This window comes from Mobula hypostoma, chromosome 15, assembly GCF_963921235.1.
Source record: "Mobula hypostoma chromosome 15, sMobHyp1.1, whole genome shotgun sequence".
NCBI classification, from domain to species: Eukaryota; Metazoa; Chordata; class Chondrichthyes; order Myliobatiformes; family Myliobatidae; genus Mobula; species Mobula hypostoma.
In genome coordinates, this window is record NC_086111.1 from 7,712,184 (window position 1) to 7,728,281 (window position 16,098).

At 41.0% G+C, this 16,098-nt stretch overlaps 2 protein-coding genes across 4 annotated transcripts in view; one reads left to right on the forward strand and one right to left on the reverse strand.

Moving 5' to 3' along the window:
- The window catches only part of LOC134356675 (RNA-binding protein 5-like), a 49,908-nt gene extending 35,060 nt beyond the window's left edge, over positions 1–14,848 (reverse strand). Inside the window, exons 1-2 of one of the 2 annotated variants that reach the window (XM_063067694.1) lie at positions 14,646–14,848; positions 3,655–3,732 (exon numbers count right to left, since the gene is read on the reverse strand). In XM_063067694.1, the coding sequence (XP_062923764.1) occupies positions 3,655–3,680 (26 nt within the window). In that variant the 5' untranslated portion in view covers positions 3,681–3,732; positions 14,646–14,848. The remainder of the gene's footprint in view (positions 1–3,654; positions 3,733–14,645) is intronic. The other variant, XM_063067693.1, reaches the window with a different exon arrangement.
- The window catches only part of mon1a (MON1 secretory trafficking family member A), a 102,520-nt gene continuing 97,340 nt past the window's right edge, over positions 10,919–16,098 (forward strand). For both annotated transcript variants that reach the window (XM_063067699.1, XM_063067698.1), the window contains exon 1: positions 10,919–14,437. The gene's annotated coding sequence lies outside the window, so the exon portion shown is untranslated. The remainder of the gene's footprint in view (positions 14,438–16,098) is intronic.

The following is a 16,098-nucleotide window of genomic DNA, read 5'->3' on the forward strand; positions in this document are numbered from 1 at the left end:
AGCAACCAAACCATTCCCTCAAGGAAATCAACTTGCTAATATATCCTCCCAGCACTACAACATACTCATTTGGGGGAGGAAGCAGGTTCCTCCACCCCCATTAACTTAGAGGTTTCATCAATGACTCAACCATTAAAATTGTGTATTACTAAGCTAAACTGGCAAGGAAAGCCCCAGGTTCACATCAGTTATCTTGAGGAAGCAGAGACTTTGGTTGATTTGGAACTCAGATTCAATAATTTTCAATTTCCCTCCTGCAATATTAACACTGCTCAAAAAAAAATTTGCAAAACATCAGGTCACCCTCCACAAATGCAACTTTAAATACTGGCAAATTCGGCTATCTACTAAAGACCAGCATATTTTATATAAGTTATATTATAACAACTTGTATTTTAATTGCCATTAAGTTGAAGTTAATTTTTCCAAAGATGACAAGCTCTAACATCAGGCTCACTGATTTTGGGAAATTATTAACTCTGTTACTTTTGCTAATGTTGAATAGTGCACATTGAACGATACGGGATGTATTCTCTAAAGGACTGCAAAATTATTTAACTGCCACCTGTGCTATTTTCAGTTTGGAATATGTACTGACTACACAATGTCAAGAAATTAAATTTTAAAAGCAACTTGAATAAGCATTGAATTAAACATTGAAGCAAAATTGATGTCTTAAAATCTCAGAAAGAAAGTTTTCTTTGTTAAACTAACATTGTCCAGTAAGCACAAGGGGATATATAACCACAAAAGATTTTACTTTTCTTGATTCATGCTAACTGTTTTCAATAGGCGGGAGGAGATGATGGCGGTGCGACGCCGCGCGCGCAGCTTTCCAGTGAAATTATGTTGTATTTGTAAGTAGAATACCGTGCACAATTCTGATTTGATGGAGACAGATGCGAGAAGCAGAGGAACATCTGGAGAAACTTCTGAAACACCCAGTTCGCTGCCACTGCTACTGTACGATCGAGAATCTCCAGAGAGAAGGCCCCAAAATCCCTGGCTTTGACTGCTGCTGGCGACCGAGGCTGAGGTCGAAGCGTTCGGCAGAGATGGTGCTCCGTACTCGGTGTCGGAGGGCTGATCGGAAGCTCGAAGCTTTTGGATGACTCAGAGTCGGATTGTGGTCGGGCATGGCAGGGAGAGTTTTCTTCCTTCTCCCGTCTGCGTGTAATGTGGGACTTTCGAGAGACTTTGAACTTTTTTTTTACTGTGACCATGGCCTGTTCTTCATCAAGTTATGGTATTGTTGCACTGTTGTAACTATATGTTATAATTATATGGTTTTTGTTAGTTTTTCAGTCTTGGTCCGTCCTGTGTTTCTGTGATATCACACCAGAGGAATATTGTATCATTTATTCATGCATGCATTACTAAATACAATAAAAGAGGACTGCGTGTCCTCATAACCTAAATCTAAGTGCAAAGAGAACTTCTGAGAAACTTATGCTCTCTCAATGTATCAGGTGTGGAAACAGCCTCTATTATCTTGTTAAGCACAGATCAGGCAATGTGTACACTATTTAGTGTGACCTTTCTCAACCTTTTTACCCTGGAAGAATTCTTGAAATAATTTTCAGGCCTCAAAAAAGCTCTGCATAAAAATTATATCTACAGTTCATGGCACATCTGCCTGATTAGTAAGTTGCAGATGTAATAATCCAAAAATAATTATCAATGCTCCTTTGAGTAGAGAATGAATTTTTTAAGCTTACCTTTCTTGAATTTCTTTATTTCCCTTTCAGAAATTTTAAAATCTCACAAAGCAAGCATAATAAATTTCTCAATTGTGGGTCTAACCTGAGATAAGCACGAACGGATTTCACCTTAGACTGAAATGAGACGATTTCTATCCTTGTTCATGATGCTTCTTAATCAAGAAAAAGCTTTCTCTACACATTGAAGTCATAAACTGCAGCAAAAATCTTCATTGCTTTCCTATGAATGAAATCACAGCAATCCAGAACTTGTCCAGGGGCAGGTCAGTAAACCTCATCTTGAATGCATGATCAGAGTGCAGAAGTTCTTCTCCTCTCAAAATCAAGTAGTCAGGCTAAGCAGAAGAATCAGAGAAAGGGTCCCTCACCCAGTCATATGCTTGTGTTGAAAGGGAGGAAAAACAGTGTTCAATTTTGTTCTACAGTTCTTCCAAGGTGTTTTCAGTAAGACTCAAGACTTTCTGATGTCCTTCCTCACTCTCAAATCCAAGCAGCAGTGGAAATGTTTCAAAATTTCCTTTTGCACCATGATTTTTCCAAAATTTCAGTTTCCTTTTAAATATAAGAATCTTGTCAACTGAAGTCAAAACATTTTCTCCAGTGCCTTGCAGAGACTTGTTCAGCTGGTTCATATGGTGAAAAACATCTTGTTAAGGCTAGTTTCTGCAGCCATTCTTTATTGTCAAAGCACTCAACAAAATCTGGCCTACTATCTTCTTGAAGTTACTCCTGTATTTTCACCTTTCAGCTCAAACACCCTGTTGAGAACACTTTCTCTGCTAAGCCACCAGATTTCTGCATGTAGCAGGAGATTGGTGTGCTCTTTGTCCAGGTTTCTCACAGTTTTTAAAACATTCTCTAGTGAACTGGTCCTAAAGTTACTAAATAACTTGCTTCCTGAACCCTTTTACCGACTTTGACTTTATTTTCGAAAGCTTTAATCGGTTTGTATTGAGATTCTAGGTCATTTAAAACAATCATCACCATCACTTTTACAGGTCATATGGTTGTGATTTGTAGTTAAGTATCTTTTCAATTTTGCTGGAGCCATTGCTACATTTGTAAGTTGTTTGCCACAGACTAGGCACAATGGAATAAGACAACCTGGATCACCAATCCATGTAAAACCCATTGATAAGTAGCTTACATTGTAAAGATAGACTTTTTTTTGTGTCTGTTGTTGCACTAGTGCAGTGAAATGACTCAGAAGATTGTAATTCTTCATCACTAACCTCATCAGGATTGTCCATAGCCCTAGCCCTAGAATCCTCCTCTTCAAAAATTGCTACAGTGGACCACCTTTAGAATGAAAACATCCTTCCAATTTTCTACTGCACTGCTAGTTTGTTCACTCCCATAAGTCATTCGGCTGAATGGAAGGGGGAGTCAGGGGAGGTAATTCGGGAGGGAGAAGCTGACATTTCCTCGGAAAATGTACTTCATGCATATCAGCCTACCGCCCTGCCCTCTATGCAATACAATGCTCACCAATTATCAGCTTACCGTCTGCTCCTCCATGCAATACAGCACTCAATTATCAACAGCCTCCACTACCTTGCATCCAAAACTGAGAATGGACTCAACCAAATAAACATGGCCCTACTGTGCATTATCATACTGAGCTGAGATTGCTAACAGGGCTGCTCGGTCACTACCCACCACTGAAAGCACTAGCATTGTGTGTTACACGAAGTTCAAAAAACAATTTTTATATAAAAAAAATCACGATCTCTCACAGAACCCCCAACGACCTCTCATGGAACTCCGGTTGAGAAACCCTGCTTTAGGGGCATAGACTTGAAATGTTAACACTGCTTCTCTCTGAAGATGCAGCCTGATCATTTGAGTATTCCAGGCCATTACATGAAGTTCTGGTTTTGTTTCAGATTTCCAGCATCTGTAGTATTTGATGGTTCAAAAATTGAATTCTTACCGTTTATCATATTTATCATACCCCATTGTTACTGGTTTATTGTGAAGTCAAGTTTTCCCAAACTGCTTGATTGACAATCTGCAATTAAAATGAAAAGTATTCTGAATGAGACATTGACATTAAACTAGGTAAAATGATTTGTTATAACTTAGAGCAACCCATTCCCTCTCAATACAATGTCCAAAAAGCTATTTTCCAATGAACCTCCATACCTAAAGCCAAAATATTGACTCAAATGCTTTTAATCACCCTGCAACCTCTAAATATAAAATTTCAATGCCTCCACCTGGAGAGAACAGCATTGTTCAGACATGCCACAAACTGAAGCATGGGCTAAATTCCTCAAATGCAGCCCAATCCGGCTAAATCTTGTTAAATTGTCAGTAGACCTAGGATTATATTACTGCCAAAAGCAAATTTGTGAAACTACTAACTTAATTATTCTCCAATAAATTTTCTTCTTTTTTGCAGTAATACTTGTATTTTATAATAATGACCAGGACCCATTTGGGCCACTATAGCAGCTGCGACACATCATAACAGAAAAAAAGCTGATGTACACGTTTACTAATAGTGATAATTCATACAATCCCAAGGTGCTATTGTATACACAGTAAATAGAACAGCCCACACCTTCAAATTTCAAATCTGAAACAATTATCAACATTCCATACATATGAGGAGTTGGACTTTTGAGAGGACAAATCATGGCAAGATTTGTGTGAACGGTAGAACAAAAGGGACTTGGGAACAGATATCCATAATTCCTTGAAAGTGGCATTACAGTTAGATAAGGTCATAAGGAGAGTGCTTGGCACATGGCCTTCATAAACAGACATTAAATGCAAAAGTTAGGATGTTAGATTGAAGATATACAAGACATATCAGGCCAAATTTGGAGTATTATGTGCAGTTACGGTCACCTACCTGCAGAAATGGTATCAATAACCTTGAAAGAGTAAAGAGAAAAGTTACAAGGATGTTGCTGGGTCTTGAGGACCTAAGTTATAGGGAAAAGGTGAATAGTCGAGGAATTTACTCACAGGAGTGCAAGAGAATGAGAGGTGATCCTGTAAATGTATACAAAATCATGAGGGGTATAGACTGGGTGAAAGCTTGCAGGAATTTCCCCAAGGTAGAGTGAGACTAGGAAAAAGAGGTCATAGGTTTATGGAGAAAGGTAAAACATTTACGGGATATCTGAGAGGGAACTTCTTCGTTCAGAGGATATGCAAGTGTAGAACAAACTGCCAGAAGTGGCAGATAAAATTTCAATTATAACATTTAAGAGAAGTTTTAATAGATACATGCATGAGAGGGCTAGGTCTCGATGCAGGTAAATGTGACTAGGCTGGCAGAGATTAGATGGGTCAAAGAACCCTTTTCTGTGTTTTCTCTATGACACTACCTCAAGGGTAGATTTAAACCGAATGACTCAATTCAGGCACAGTAATGTCATCCTTATACCCAACATTCTTCCCCATTAGTGGCCTCGCTTATCAATTTACTTTCCATCCAAGTCATTGTGTGATACCAGCAAATATCAACCAGCATGCCTATTATACAAGTATCTACTGAAACACAGATGTCCTCTGCATTTGACAACTTCACAGAAGGGGAGAAAAATTCATAGTTTTCAAAAAAATCAAATGTTTTATTTGCAAAACAAATCAGGTTATAAGTGATATGTTGACCACATCATTTAATGGATCCTTTTTGATTTTACAATTGGCAACTTGGGCCAACTTCAGTGATTCCAAACAAATTCCAACCTGGTGAAATAATGAAGGCAGAGTGCGGAGTGAGTTCTGACCTTATCACTAGGTTCTGCAATGGTTCTGGAGGACAGGAAAATTGCAAACGTCACTCCATTCTAAGAAGGGAGGGAGGCAGAATTAAGGAGTTTATAGGCTAGTTAGCCTGACTTCAGTGGTTGGGAAGATGTTGGAGTCCATTATTAAGGATGAAGTTTCAGGGTACCTGGAGGCTTTATAATAAAGTAGGCCCAAATCAGCATAGTTTCCTTCAGTGGAAATCTTAACTGACAAATCCATTGGAATTTTTTGAGGAAATGACAGGCAGGATGGACAAAAGAGTCAGTGAGAAGTTGTGTACTTCTATGGCTTTGTGGCCAAGTTTGCAGACGACACAAAGGTAGGTGTAAGGGGCTGGTAGTGTTGAGGAAGGAGGGAGTCTGCACAAGGATTGGGAGAATGGGAAAAGTGGCACATGGAATATAATGTAGGGAAGTGTATGGTCATGCACTTTGAAAGAAGGAATAAAGGTACAATTTATTTTCTAAATGGGGAGAAAATTCAAAAATCAGAGGTGCAATGGAACTTGGTACTCCTTGTGCAGGTAGAGTCAGTGGTAAGGAAGGCAAATGCAATTCAAGAAGACTAGAATACCAAGAGCAGGAATCTGATGATTGGGCTTTAAAGGGCATGGGTCAGATTGCACCTGGAGTATTGTGAGCAGCTTGGGGCCCCTTATCTATAAAAAGATGTTCTCATATAAGAGGGTCCAGAGCAGATTCAAGAGAATGATTCTTAGAATGAAAGGGTTAATGTACGAGAACCTTTTGATGGCTCTGGGCCTGTATTCACTAGAATTTAGAATGGGGGGGGGGTGGATGTCAACGACGCCAATCAAATATTGAAAGGACTTGACAAAGTGGACATGGAGAGGATGTTTCTATAATGGGTGAGGCTAGGACCAGAGAGCACAGCTTTAGAAAACAGGGCCCATTAACAACAGAGATGAGAAGCAATTCCTTTAGCCATAGGGTGGTGCACTTGATGAATTCATTGCCATGGATGGCTGTGGAGGACAAGTCATTGAGTATATTTAAAGCATAAGTTTTGGTTAGTCAGAACATCAAAGGTTACAGAGAGAAGACAAGAGAATGAAGTTAAGAATAACAAATCAGCCACAATGAAATGGCAGAGCAGACTCGATGGGCCGAGTGACCTAATTCTGCTCCTATGTTATGGTATGGATTTTTGCAGGAATTTTAACTTTAAATCCATTCTTTACAATTCACAACTGGATAGAACTTGCACTTGTCACACTGTCAAGTTTTATGCTTAGAAAGTGAAAAGCAAGTATTAGCAGGGTGGGAATAATTAAACCACCACACAAATGATGTTTGCATTAATGGAAATTCTGCATTATGTATTCACTCATGATTTAAAACTTAGGCAATGAATTCATGCTATCCGATCACCAAGGACATACCTTTCATTACAGTGAAATTTCACAATTAAATTTTCATAAGTTAAATTATAAATGCAAAGGGAAGAAAATTTCTGTAAATACAAGCAGATACAGGACTATACAGGTGACCCTGTGCTATATGGGGATGTCCTCCCTCTTCAAAGAAAGGGGGTTCCCTTCTTCAACCATCATTGTCCTCACCCACATTTCTTCCATTTCGCACACACCTGTCCTCATCCCATCCTCCTGCTGGCACACTTGGGATAAGGTTCGCCTTGACCTCACATACCACCCCACTAGCTTTCCTGTAAAGTACTTCCACCATCCCCAATGGGATCCCACCATCAAGCACATCTTCCTCCCCCCCCTTCCGATTTCCACAGGGATCGCTCCCTACATGACACCCTTGTCCACTCGTCCCTCCCCACAGGTTTGGGCCCCATTTCTCAGTTAAGATGTGTTACTATTGGAGAGAATCTAGAGGAGGTTCACAAGGATGATTCTAGGAATAAAGGGGATAACATACAAGAAGGATTTGGCAGCTTTGGGCCTGTAATCACTGGAATTTAGAAGAATGCAGGCAGGTGTATCTCATTGAAACCTACCAAATGTTGAAAGTACTAGATAGGGTGGATGTGGAGAGGGTGTTTCTTATGGTGGGAGTATCCAGAACTAAGAGGGCACAGCCTCAAAATTGAGGGGGCAACCTTTTAGGACAGAGTTAAGGAGGAATTTTTTTTTAGTCGAGAGTAGCAAATCTGTGAAATGCTCTACCACAGACTGCTGTGGGTCCATGGTATATTTAAGGTTGATCAGAGCATCAAAGGATGTGGCAAGAAGGCAGGTGTATGGGGTTGAGTGGAATCCAGGATAAGCCATGATGGAATGGTGTAGTAGACTTGATGGGCTGAATGGCCTAATTTTGCTCCTTTGTCTTACGGTACCCGTCCATTTCAGTTCTACCTCCCATTCAAATATGCCAGTCAATGGCCTCCTCTACTGCTGTGATAGGGCCACACTCAGGTTAGCGCAACACCTTATATTGTCCGTCTCGGTAGCCTCCGACCTGATGGAGGATAATATGCATTTTCTTAAAGAAATTGGGCTAGACAGGGCAGTTAAGGCCAAATGTCAAATTAGCCATTCCCTTATTGAAGCAGAGAACGAAGCATTTGGCCTTTTCATCACCCTACTTGGATTACATTCCAGGATCAAACCAGTCTTCAAATTTAAAGAGAGGACAGCACAAAACCTATAATTACTGAATGTGACCAAAACACATATTGAAATAGTGAAAATCAAATATTATTTGTAGCTCTTCCCCAGGATGTGGACACCGGAGACATCAACACTAAATACCATGACATGTGGGTATGTTTGTAAATGGACCATAATGGTTAAGTATAGGGATTAGTTAAGACACAGCAATAACACTAACAGTGGCAATGTCAGTTTAAAGATGTGAAGGTTTGATAACCTCAACTGCAGACAGAAAATGAGAATGGTGTAAACAACACTCAACACGTCAGTGAGCAGTTGTGGAAAGAAAATAAATAGAGAATTCTGGTTTATTGAGACACACTGGGACCAGTATATTTTGGCCCAATTAAGCTGTTAAAGACAAATCTACCATTTAACTGTGTAATAAGTTATGTATTTAAATGAAATACAAGACAAATTAGAACACTATCACTTGTACTATAGAATTGTGCTAGTTCCTAATAGTTATCAATGGAAGAATCCACCCAGTGTTTTTCAGATTATTTGTAAATGAACAAACTCAGAGCAGACACCTACTGCAGATACTGGACCACCTGCTTTGACAATTGCATCCTCCAAATCTTTCCTTCCATTGTAACATTCAAGATGATTGATTTGATCTTCAAATTCTTCACAGTTCCTAACTTGTTGAAGTAGTGAACTTGTTTCATTTTCACTCCTGGCCATTTCTAGCATCTCCAAGTCTGAATGCTTAAAACCACAATCAGCAAAACAGTTCTGAATTGTCTTTCTACTTACTTTTCGCCAACTATCAGTAACAAAAATCATTGCTTTTAAATACTGACACATGCTATTTAAAAACTCTTCACAAAGTACGCTTTAGTGTCTAACGGTCACATTAAGACTGACGATAATTAGAAAATGTTTGGAAACAGTCTCCTGTTCCAACTAAACAGCACGATGTTCGAAATAAGCGATGGCCAATGAACTGGAATCCACTGTATCAGAAATGAACATTGATATACCTAGAAAAACAGTTTCTGTAAATTGTTGAATTCAATGTCAAATCCTGAGCACTGTCATGGAAGATGAGATGAAGTTCCTAGAATTCGAAACTGGGATTAAGAATAAAGTAACAGGCAACTAGAAACCTCCAGTCACCCTTGTTGATGAAGCAGAGGTGTCTGTAAAGAGGTCACTCCAATGTTGAGGGTATCATATTGCGACCGCCATATATTGTACACTAAAAAAAGATACAAGCGAATAGTTACATACGTCAAAGTTGCTGGTGAACGCAGCAGGCCAAGCAGCATCTATAGGAAGAGGTGCAGTCGACGTTTCAGGCCGAGACCCTTCGTCAGGACTAACTGAAGGAAAAGTGAGTAAGGGATTTGAAAGCTGGAGGGGGAGGGGGAGATGCAAAATGATAGGAGAAGACAGGAGAGGGAGGGATAGAGCCGAGAGCTGGACAGGTGATAGGCAAAAGGGGATACGAGAGGATCATGGGACAGGAGGTCCGGGAAGAAAGACAAGGGGGGGGGACCCAGAGGATGGGCAAGAGGTATATTCAGAGGGACAGGGGGAGAAAAAGGAGAGTGAGAGAAAGAATGTGTGCATAAAAATGAGTAACAGATGGGGTACGAGGGGGAGGTGGGGCCTTAGTGGAAGTTAGAGAAGTCAATGTTCATGCCATCAGGTTGGAGGCTACCCAGACGGAATATAAGGTGTTGTTCCTCCAACCTGAGTGTGGTTTCATCTTTACAGTAGAGGAGGCTGTGGATAGACATATCAGAATGGGAATGGGATGTGGAATTAAAATGTGTGGCCACTGGGAGATCCTGCTTTCTCTGGCGGACAGAGCGTAGATGTTCAGCAAAGCGGTCTCCCAGTCTGCGTCGGGTCTCACCAATATATAAAAGGCCACATCAGGAGCACCGGACGCAGTATATCACCCCAGTCGACTCACAGGTGAAGTGATGCCTCACCTGGAAGGACTGTTTGGGGCCCTGAATGGTGGTAAGGGAGGAAGTGTAAGGGCATGTGTAGCACTTGTTCCGCTTACACGGATAAGTGCCAGGAGGGAGATCAGTGGGGAGGGATGGGGGGGACGAATGGACAAGGGAGTTGTGTAGGAAGCGATCCCTGCGGAATGCAGGGAAAGGCGGGGAGGGAAATATGTGCTTAGTGGTGGGATCCCGTTGGAGGTGGCGGAAGTTACGGAGAATAATATGTTGGACCCGGAGGCTGGTGGGGTGGTAGGTGAGGACCAGGGGAACCCTACTCCTGGTGGGGTGGTGGGAGGATGGAGTGAGAGCAGATGTACGTGAAATGGGGGAGATGCGTTTAAGAGCAGAGTTGATAGTGGAGGAAGGGAAGCCCCTTTCTTTAAAAAATGAAGACATCTCCCTCGTCCTAGAATGAAAAGCCTCATCCTGAGAGCAGATGAGACGGAGGAATTGCGAGAAGGGGATGGCGTTTTTGCAAGAGACAGGGTGAGAAGAGGAATAGTCCAGATAGCTGTGAGAGTCAGTAGGCTTATAGTAGACATCGGTGGATAAGCTGTCTCCAGAGACAGAGACAGAAAGATCTAGAAAGGGGAGGGAGGTGTCGGAAATGGACCAGGTAAACTTGAGGGCAGGGTGAAAGTTGGAGGCAAAGTTAATAAAGTCAACGAGTTCTGCATGCGTGCAGGAAGCAGCGCCAATGCAGTCGTCGATGTAGCGAAGGAAAAGTGGGGGACAGATACCAGAATAGGCACGGAACATAGATTGTTCCACAAACCCAACAAAAAGGCAGGCATAGCTAGGACCCATACGGGTGCCCATAGCTACACCTTTAGTTTGGAGGAAATGGGAGGAGCAAAAGGAGAAATTATTAAGAGTAAGGACTAATTCCGCTAGACGGAGCAGAGTGGTGGTAGAGGGGAACTGATTAGGTCTGGAATCCAAAAAGAAGCGTAGAGCTTTGAGACCTTCCTGATGGGGGATGGAGTGAATAGTTACTTTGCTTGGAAGTTATGTTGAGTCTCTGGATGGTGGGAAGTAGTAAGGGGGCAGATTCAGGTCTGACAGCAGTGGGACAATCCCTTCAGAATGCTGGAAAGGGAGGAAAAAAATACCGTACCGTGTGCTGGCATCACAACTGATATAGTAGAAAGATTAAGATTCATTAAAGGTGGAGGCTGGTGGGGTGGAATGCAAAGGCAGGGGATAACCTATCCTTACTTTGAATGTGAGACAGATTGACATAGCCAGTAGAGCTGCTACCTTGCATTGTGATCTGCAACATTTCCTCTCCGGGAGGTTAAATGGTCACTGTGATTTGTCCCTGGTGGATAGCTCATAGTAGACTCCAAGAGTTGATTGGTGGTTGGGGGTGGAATCCGAACATATTGGGATATCAGTATGAATAGATGAATGATTGTAGAAGGGCATGATTCCATACTCAACAGGAACAGCCATGATCAAATATGTCTACCACAGTTTCTTCTCCATATTGAATTTAAGAATGTGATAAATTTTTAACAAAATAATCAGAAGTCAGAGAAATTGAAAGAATGGAATACAAAAATCTTACAGAAAGCAGGATAACAAGTGGTGTAGTCAAGATAGTTTATGAACTTGTAATAGAGAAATTATGAACTTATTAGCATGATAAAGATTTAATAACTTTTGAAATGCTTGAAATAATACCATAGGCATGCCCTATCAAGTGGAGATGAATTTAGCAAATTATTAAAGATTTTATTTGAAACTGGTACAGTCATACAGTTAACTGAACTGCTGCTTCACGATACCAGAAACCTGACTTCTGGCTGCTCTTTCTATGACCGGTTGGGTTTCCTCCACAAATCAACATTCCCAAGACTTGCAGGTATGTAGGTAGGTCAATTGCCCACTATAAATTGCCCCTCATGTGCACGAGGGGGGAAGGAAGACACTACGTGAGAATTTGTGAATAACAGAACTGGGATTAATGAAACTATAACATAGAACACAGAAACCCCTACAACACAATACAGGCCCTTCGGCCCACAAAGCTGCGCCGGACATGTCCTTACCTTAGAAGTTACCCATGTACCTATCCAGGAGTCTCTTAAAACACCCTATCATTTCCGCCTCCATCACTGCCAGCAGCCCATTCCACGCACTCACCACTCCCTGCGTAAAAAATGTACCCCTGACATCTCCTCTGTGGTTTACTTTTTATATAGTAAGCTGAAGGGTTTGTTTCAGTGCTATATAACCCTATTATGCAAAGTCAGTTATTAGGAAATTTAACAGTAAGTAGAAGACTTGATTGAACAATTGCTATATAAAAGTTTGGAATCACTATTCACCAATTTAAATGATTTTGATATTTCAATATGCAGTTGATTATAAGACCCTAAGACATAGAAGTAGGCCATTCGGCCCATTGAGTCTGCTCGCCATTCAATCATGGGCTGATCCAATTCTTCCGGTCATCCCCACTCCCCTGCCTTCTCCCCATACCCTTTGATGCCCTGGCTAATCAAGAACCTCTTAATCTCTGCCTTAAATGCACCCAATAACTTGGCCTCCACAGCCACCCATGGCAATAAATTCCACAGATTTACCACCTCCGACTAAAGTAATTTCTCCACATCTCTGTTCTAAATGGACATCCTTCAATTCTGAAGTCGTGCCCTCTTGTCCTGGACTCCCCTCCCATGGGAAATAACTTTGCCATATCTATTCTGGTCAGGCCTTTTAATATTTGGAATGTTTCTATGAGATCCCCCCTTATTCTCCTGAACTCCAGGGAATATAACCCAAGAGCTGCCAGACATTCCTCATACAGTAACCCTTTCATTCCTGGAACCATTATCAGAAGCAAAAAAAGCCCTGCATATTTTTTTTTGTGTACATTTCAGGATGTACCCAAGAACTTGACTGACAATGTAATACTTAAATCGTTGATATGTCGGTTGCCTGTGCCAACAGACCACAGCAAGTTCCTAATATTGTACATGTAAAAGCATATGGCGAATAAAGATGATCCTTGAAAAGGATACTGAAAACATACACAATCAGCTGTACCAATATAAAACCTGTAGAAAGTTTGTCTCAGTAACCATCAACTCTTCAGCATTCTTCAAAATAATAGTAAAGAGGGCTTCATGTTCATTTGAAAGTTGGACAGCTTTGTTTTCATGTCCCTTTGGAAGAATGGTACAGTCTGGAAATCTTATTTGCCACTCTTCTCAGAGCAAAAATGGATAATAGTAGGGAGCATAATTTTAAAGTGATTGGAGGAAAGTTTGGGGGTGGGGAATATCATAGGCAAGTTCTTTAGAGCGGTCGGTGCATGGAATGCTCTGCCAGGAATAACTGGAAAGGCAATTAGGGACACTTAAGAAACTCTTAGATAAGCATATGGATGATAGAAAAATGTAGGGCTATGTAGGAGGGAAAGGTTAGATTGATCTCAGAGACTTAAAAAATTGACACAACATCGTGAGTTGAATACACTATGCTATAATGTTCTATGCTATCATAAATTTCAGAGCTCAAGTGGTTATAAAGGAACTTGAACCCACAACTTTTTGAGCTCGCTGATATAAATAAGTCATAATTATCTACCAAAATAAATCTAAAATTTCAGATTGGATGAATAAATGGCAAAAAAGATCAATATTGTTCACTGTGCAGTGATTCTCAACTTGATCGGGGGAAATAAGAACACTGTTAAGGCAGAAAAATAACTAAGATAGATCTAATCAAATGTTTAAATGTAACCATATATTGAAAGCATTTCTAGATGCAAGAATAAAAAAAAGACAGAAAGACAATCAAAATAAATACGATTATCAGTCTTGCTCAAGCTAATCTTTGCCAAGAGCACAAAGTAAATAAGTACTGAATAAAATGTGGAAGAAAACAAGTTTAATCTGAATTTGCAGGATCCAACCACATCGAAAGAAAACAGTACTTCTTTCCGGAGAGCAGATTAAAACAAAAAGCATTTTAAACTACAGATTCGACATGACGCACTTGGAGGGAATATTTAAATGTAAAGTAAAACATGAGATAACAATTTAGGAAAATGTTTTAAGGTTGAACAGACAGAAACTGTACAATAGTATTGGCAGGTGGATGTGGTAAAAGAGATCTGGATTCAAACGTATTGGAGGGGAGGGTCGTGGATTGGAAATCTTTGAACCAATAGCTAGTTGTTATGCTGCAGCCTTAATGTTGTAACGATAGATAACCGTGGAGATATCTCAAATCTCCTTAAAACTTAGAACAAATAAAACATCGGTGAAGGACTTTTCATAAAATTTTTGACAACGAACATCTGGAGCTTTTAAGCTGCACATATACAGGTAAGAAAATAATTTAGAATATTAAAATAAACAACACTGCAGACCTATTTTTTAAAATATAGCCCATCTTTGATGTAGCTGTATTTGAAGTAAATAGTGTATTTGACTCCCTACGCCACCGCCGCGCCCGAGGCTGACGCTCTCTACCACGGCGGCCTTTAACTGACCACACGACTAAACTCACACTCCCACCTCGACAAACACTCACATTTTCCACCAAAATATCCTCAACGGGCGCCAGGAAAATGCGCTCTGCCGTCAAGTGCTCGCGCTGCGGCGTAGCAGTGGCTGAGATTTATCCAGTAAACTGGCCGAGAACCTCTCACGTCGGCTCCACTTCCCCCGCAGCCAACACCAACAAAATGGCGACGCTTCTTTTTCCCCCTCAGATTGGAACAGAAACGGTCGCGGGCTACGCTGGGTCCGCCCATCTGCTTCGGAGCGGCATTGGCGGAAATGCGTGTCACGTGACATTCAGGGTGCCAGACGGTTCGTCCATTGGCTTAACGCAGTGGTGGGAAAATGGGACGCTGGGAGAAAAAAGGTCTTTCCCCTATTCACCCGTTGAGTTTCATTGGAGCATTCACTCAATCAGAGAACGCTGCGCAGAATTCTGGGAGAGAGAAGGTCTCTCCCCATCTCCATCGGCTTCAACGCAGCATAGAGTTAGAGAATATTGTGTGGTATGCCGGGTGAGAGAAGGTCTGCATATTGGCATCAACCCAGAATTGGAAACTGAGATTAAAAGATTAAAATGTTGGAAACAGTGAGCAGATCAGGCACACGGAATGACTGTTCTTCCTAAAGATGCTGTCTGGCCTGCTGCGTTCCACCAATTCCTCAGAATTGGAAAAGAGAGTAAACAAAAAATAAAACAAAGGAAAAGAGAGTAAACAAATTAGCCTCAAATGGAAAATACCAGGGGAACTCGGCAGGTCAGGCTAGGCAGCATCTATGGAGAGAAACAAACAGTCGATGTTTTGGGCCGGGACCCTTCGTCAGGACTGGAAAGAAAGGGGTGGAAAAAACAGAAATGGGTGCAGCTGGAATAAGGAGGTGGAGGAGTGAAAGGAGTACAAACTGACAGGTGATAATTGAAGCCAGGTGTAGGGTAACAATGGAAAAAGTTGATAGAAAGATAGAGCAACAGACATATCTCCTGGGCAAGAACAGGAATGTCATGGGGATAAACTGTTGGGGCCATCTGCCAGATTACAACAACAAATTTTAAATAGAGTTAATCAGGTGCACAAATAGCAGAGGTTTAGAAGGTTAAATGGGACTAGTTTGGATGCACACATTGGTCAGTATGAGCCTGTTGGCATCAAGCTAACATTGGAGACTGAGATTAATAGGTATAGATACCGGAAACAGTGAGCAGATCAGGCAATATCTACAGAAGCAGGCACAGAGCTAATATGAGAAATTGGTTTTGATGAAAACATTGATGAGCAGGGATAGGAGAGCGCAATCTCTATAATACCATGCACTGTAGTTCTACTTTATAGTCTCATGTGATAACCTATCAAAATTGTTCTAGAAGTCCTAATGCACTGTCCAAACTGAATCCCATTTATCTATTCAATTAAATCGAACCTCAAAATCCAAGGATTAGTCAGATTTATTTTCCCCTTCATAAATTTGCTGTGGTTCTACCTACC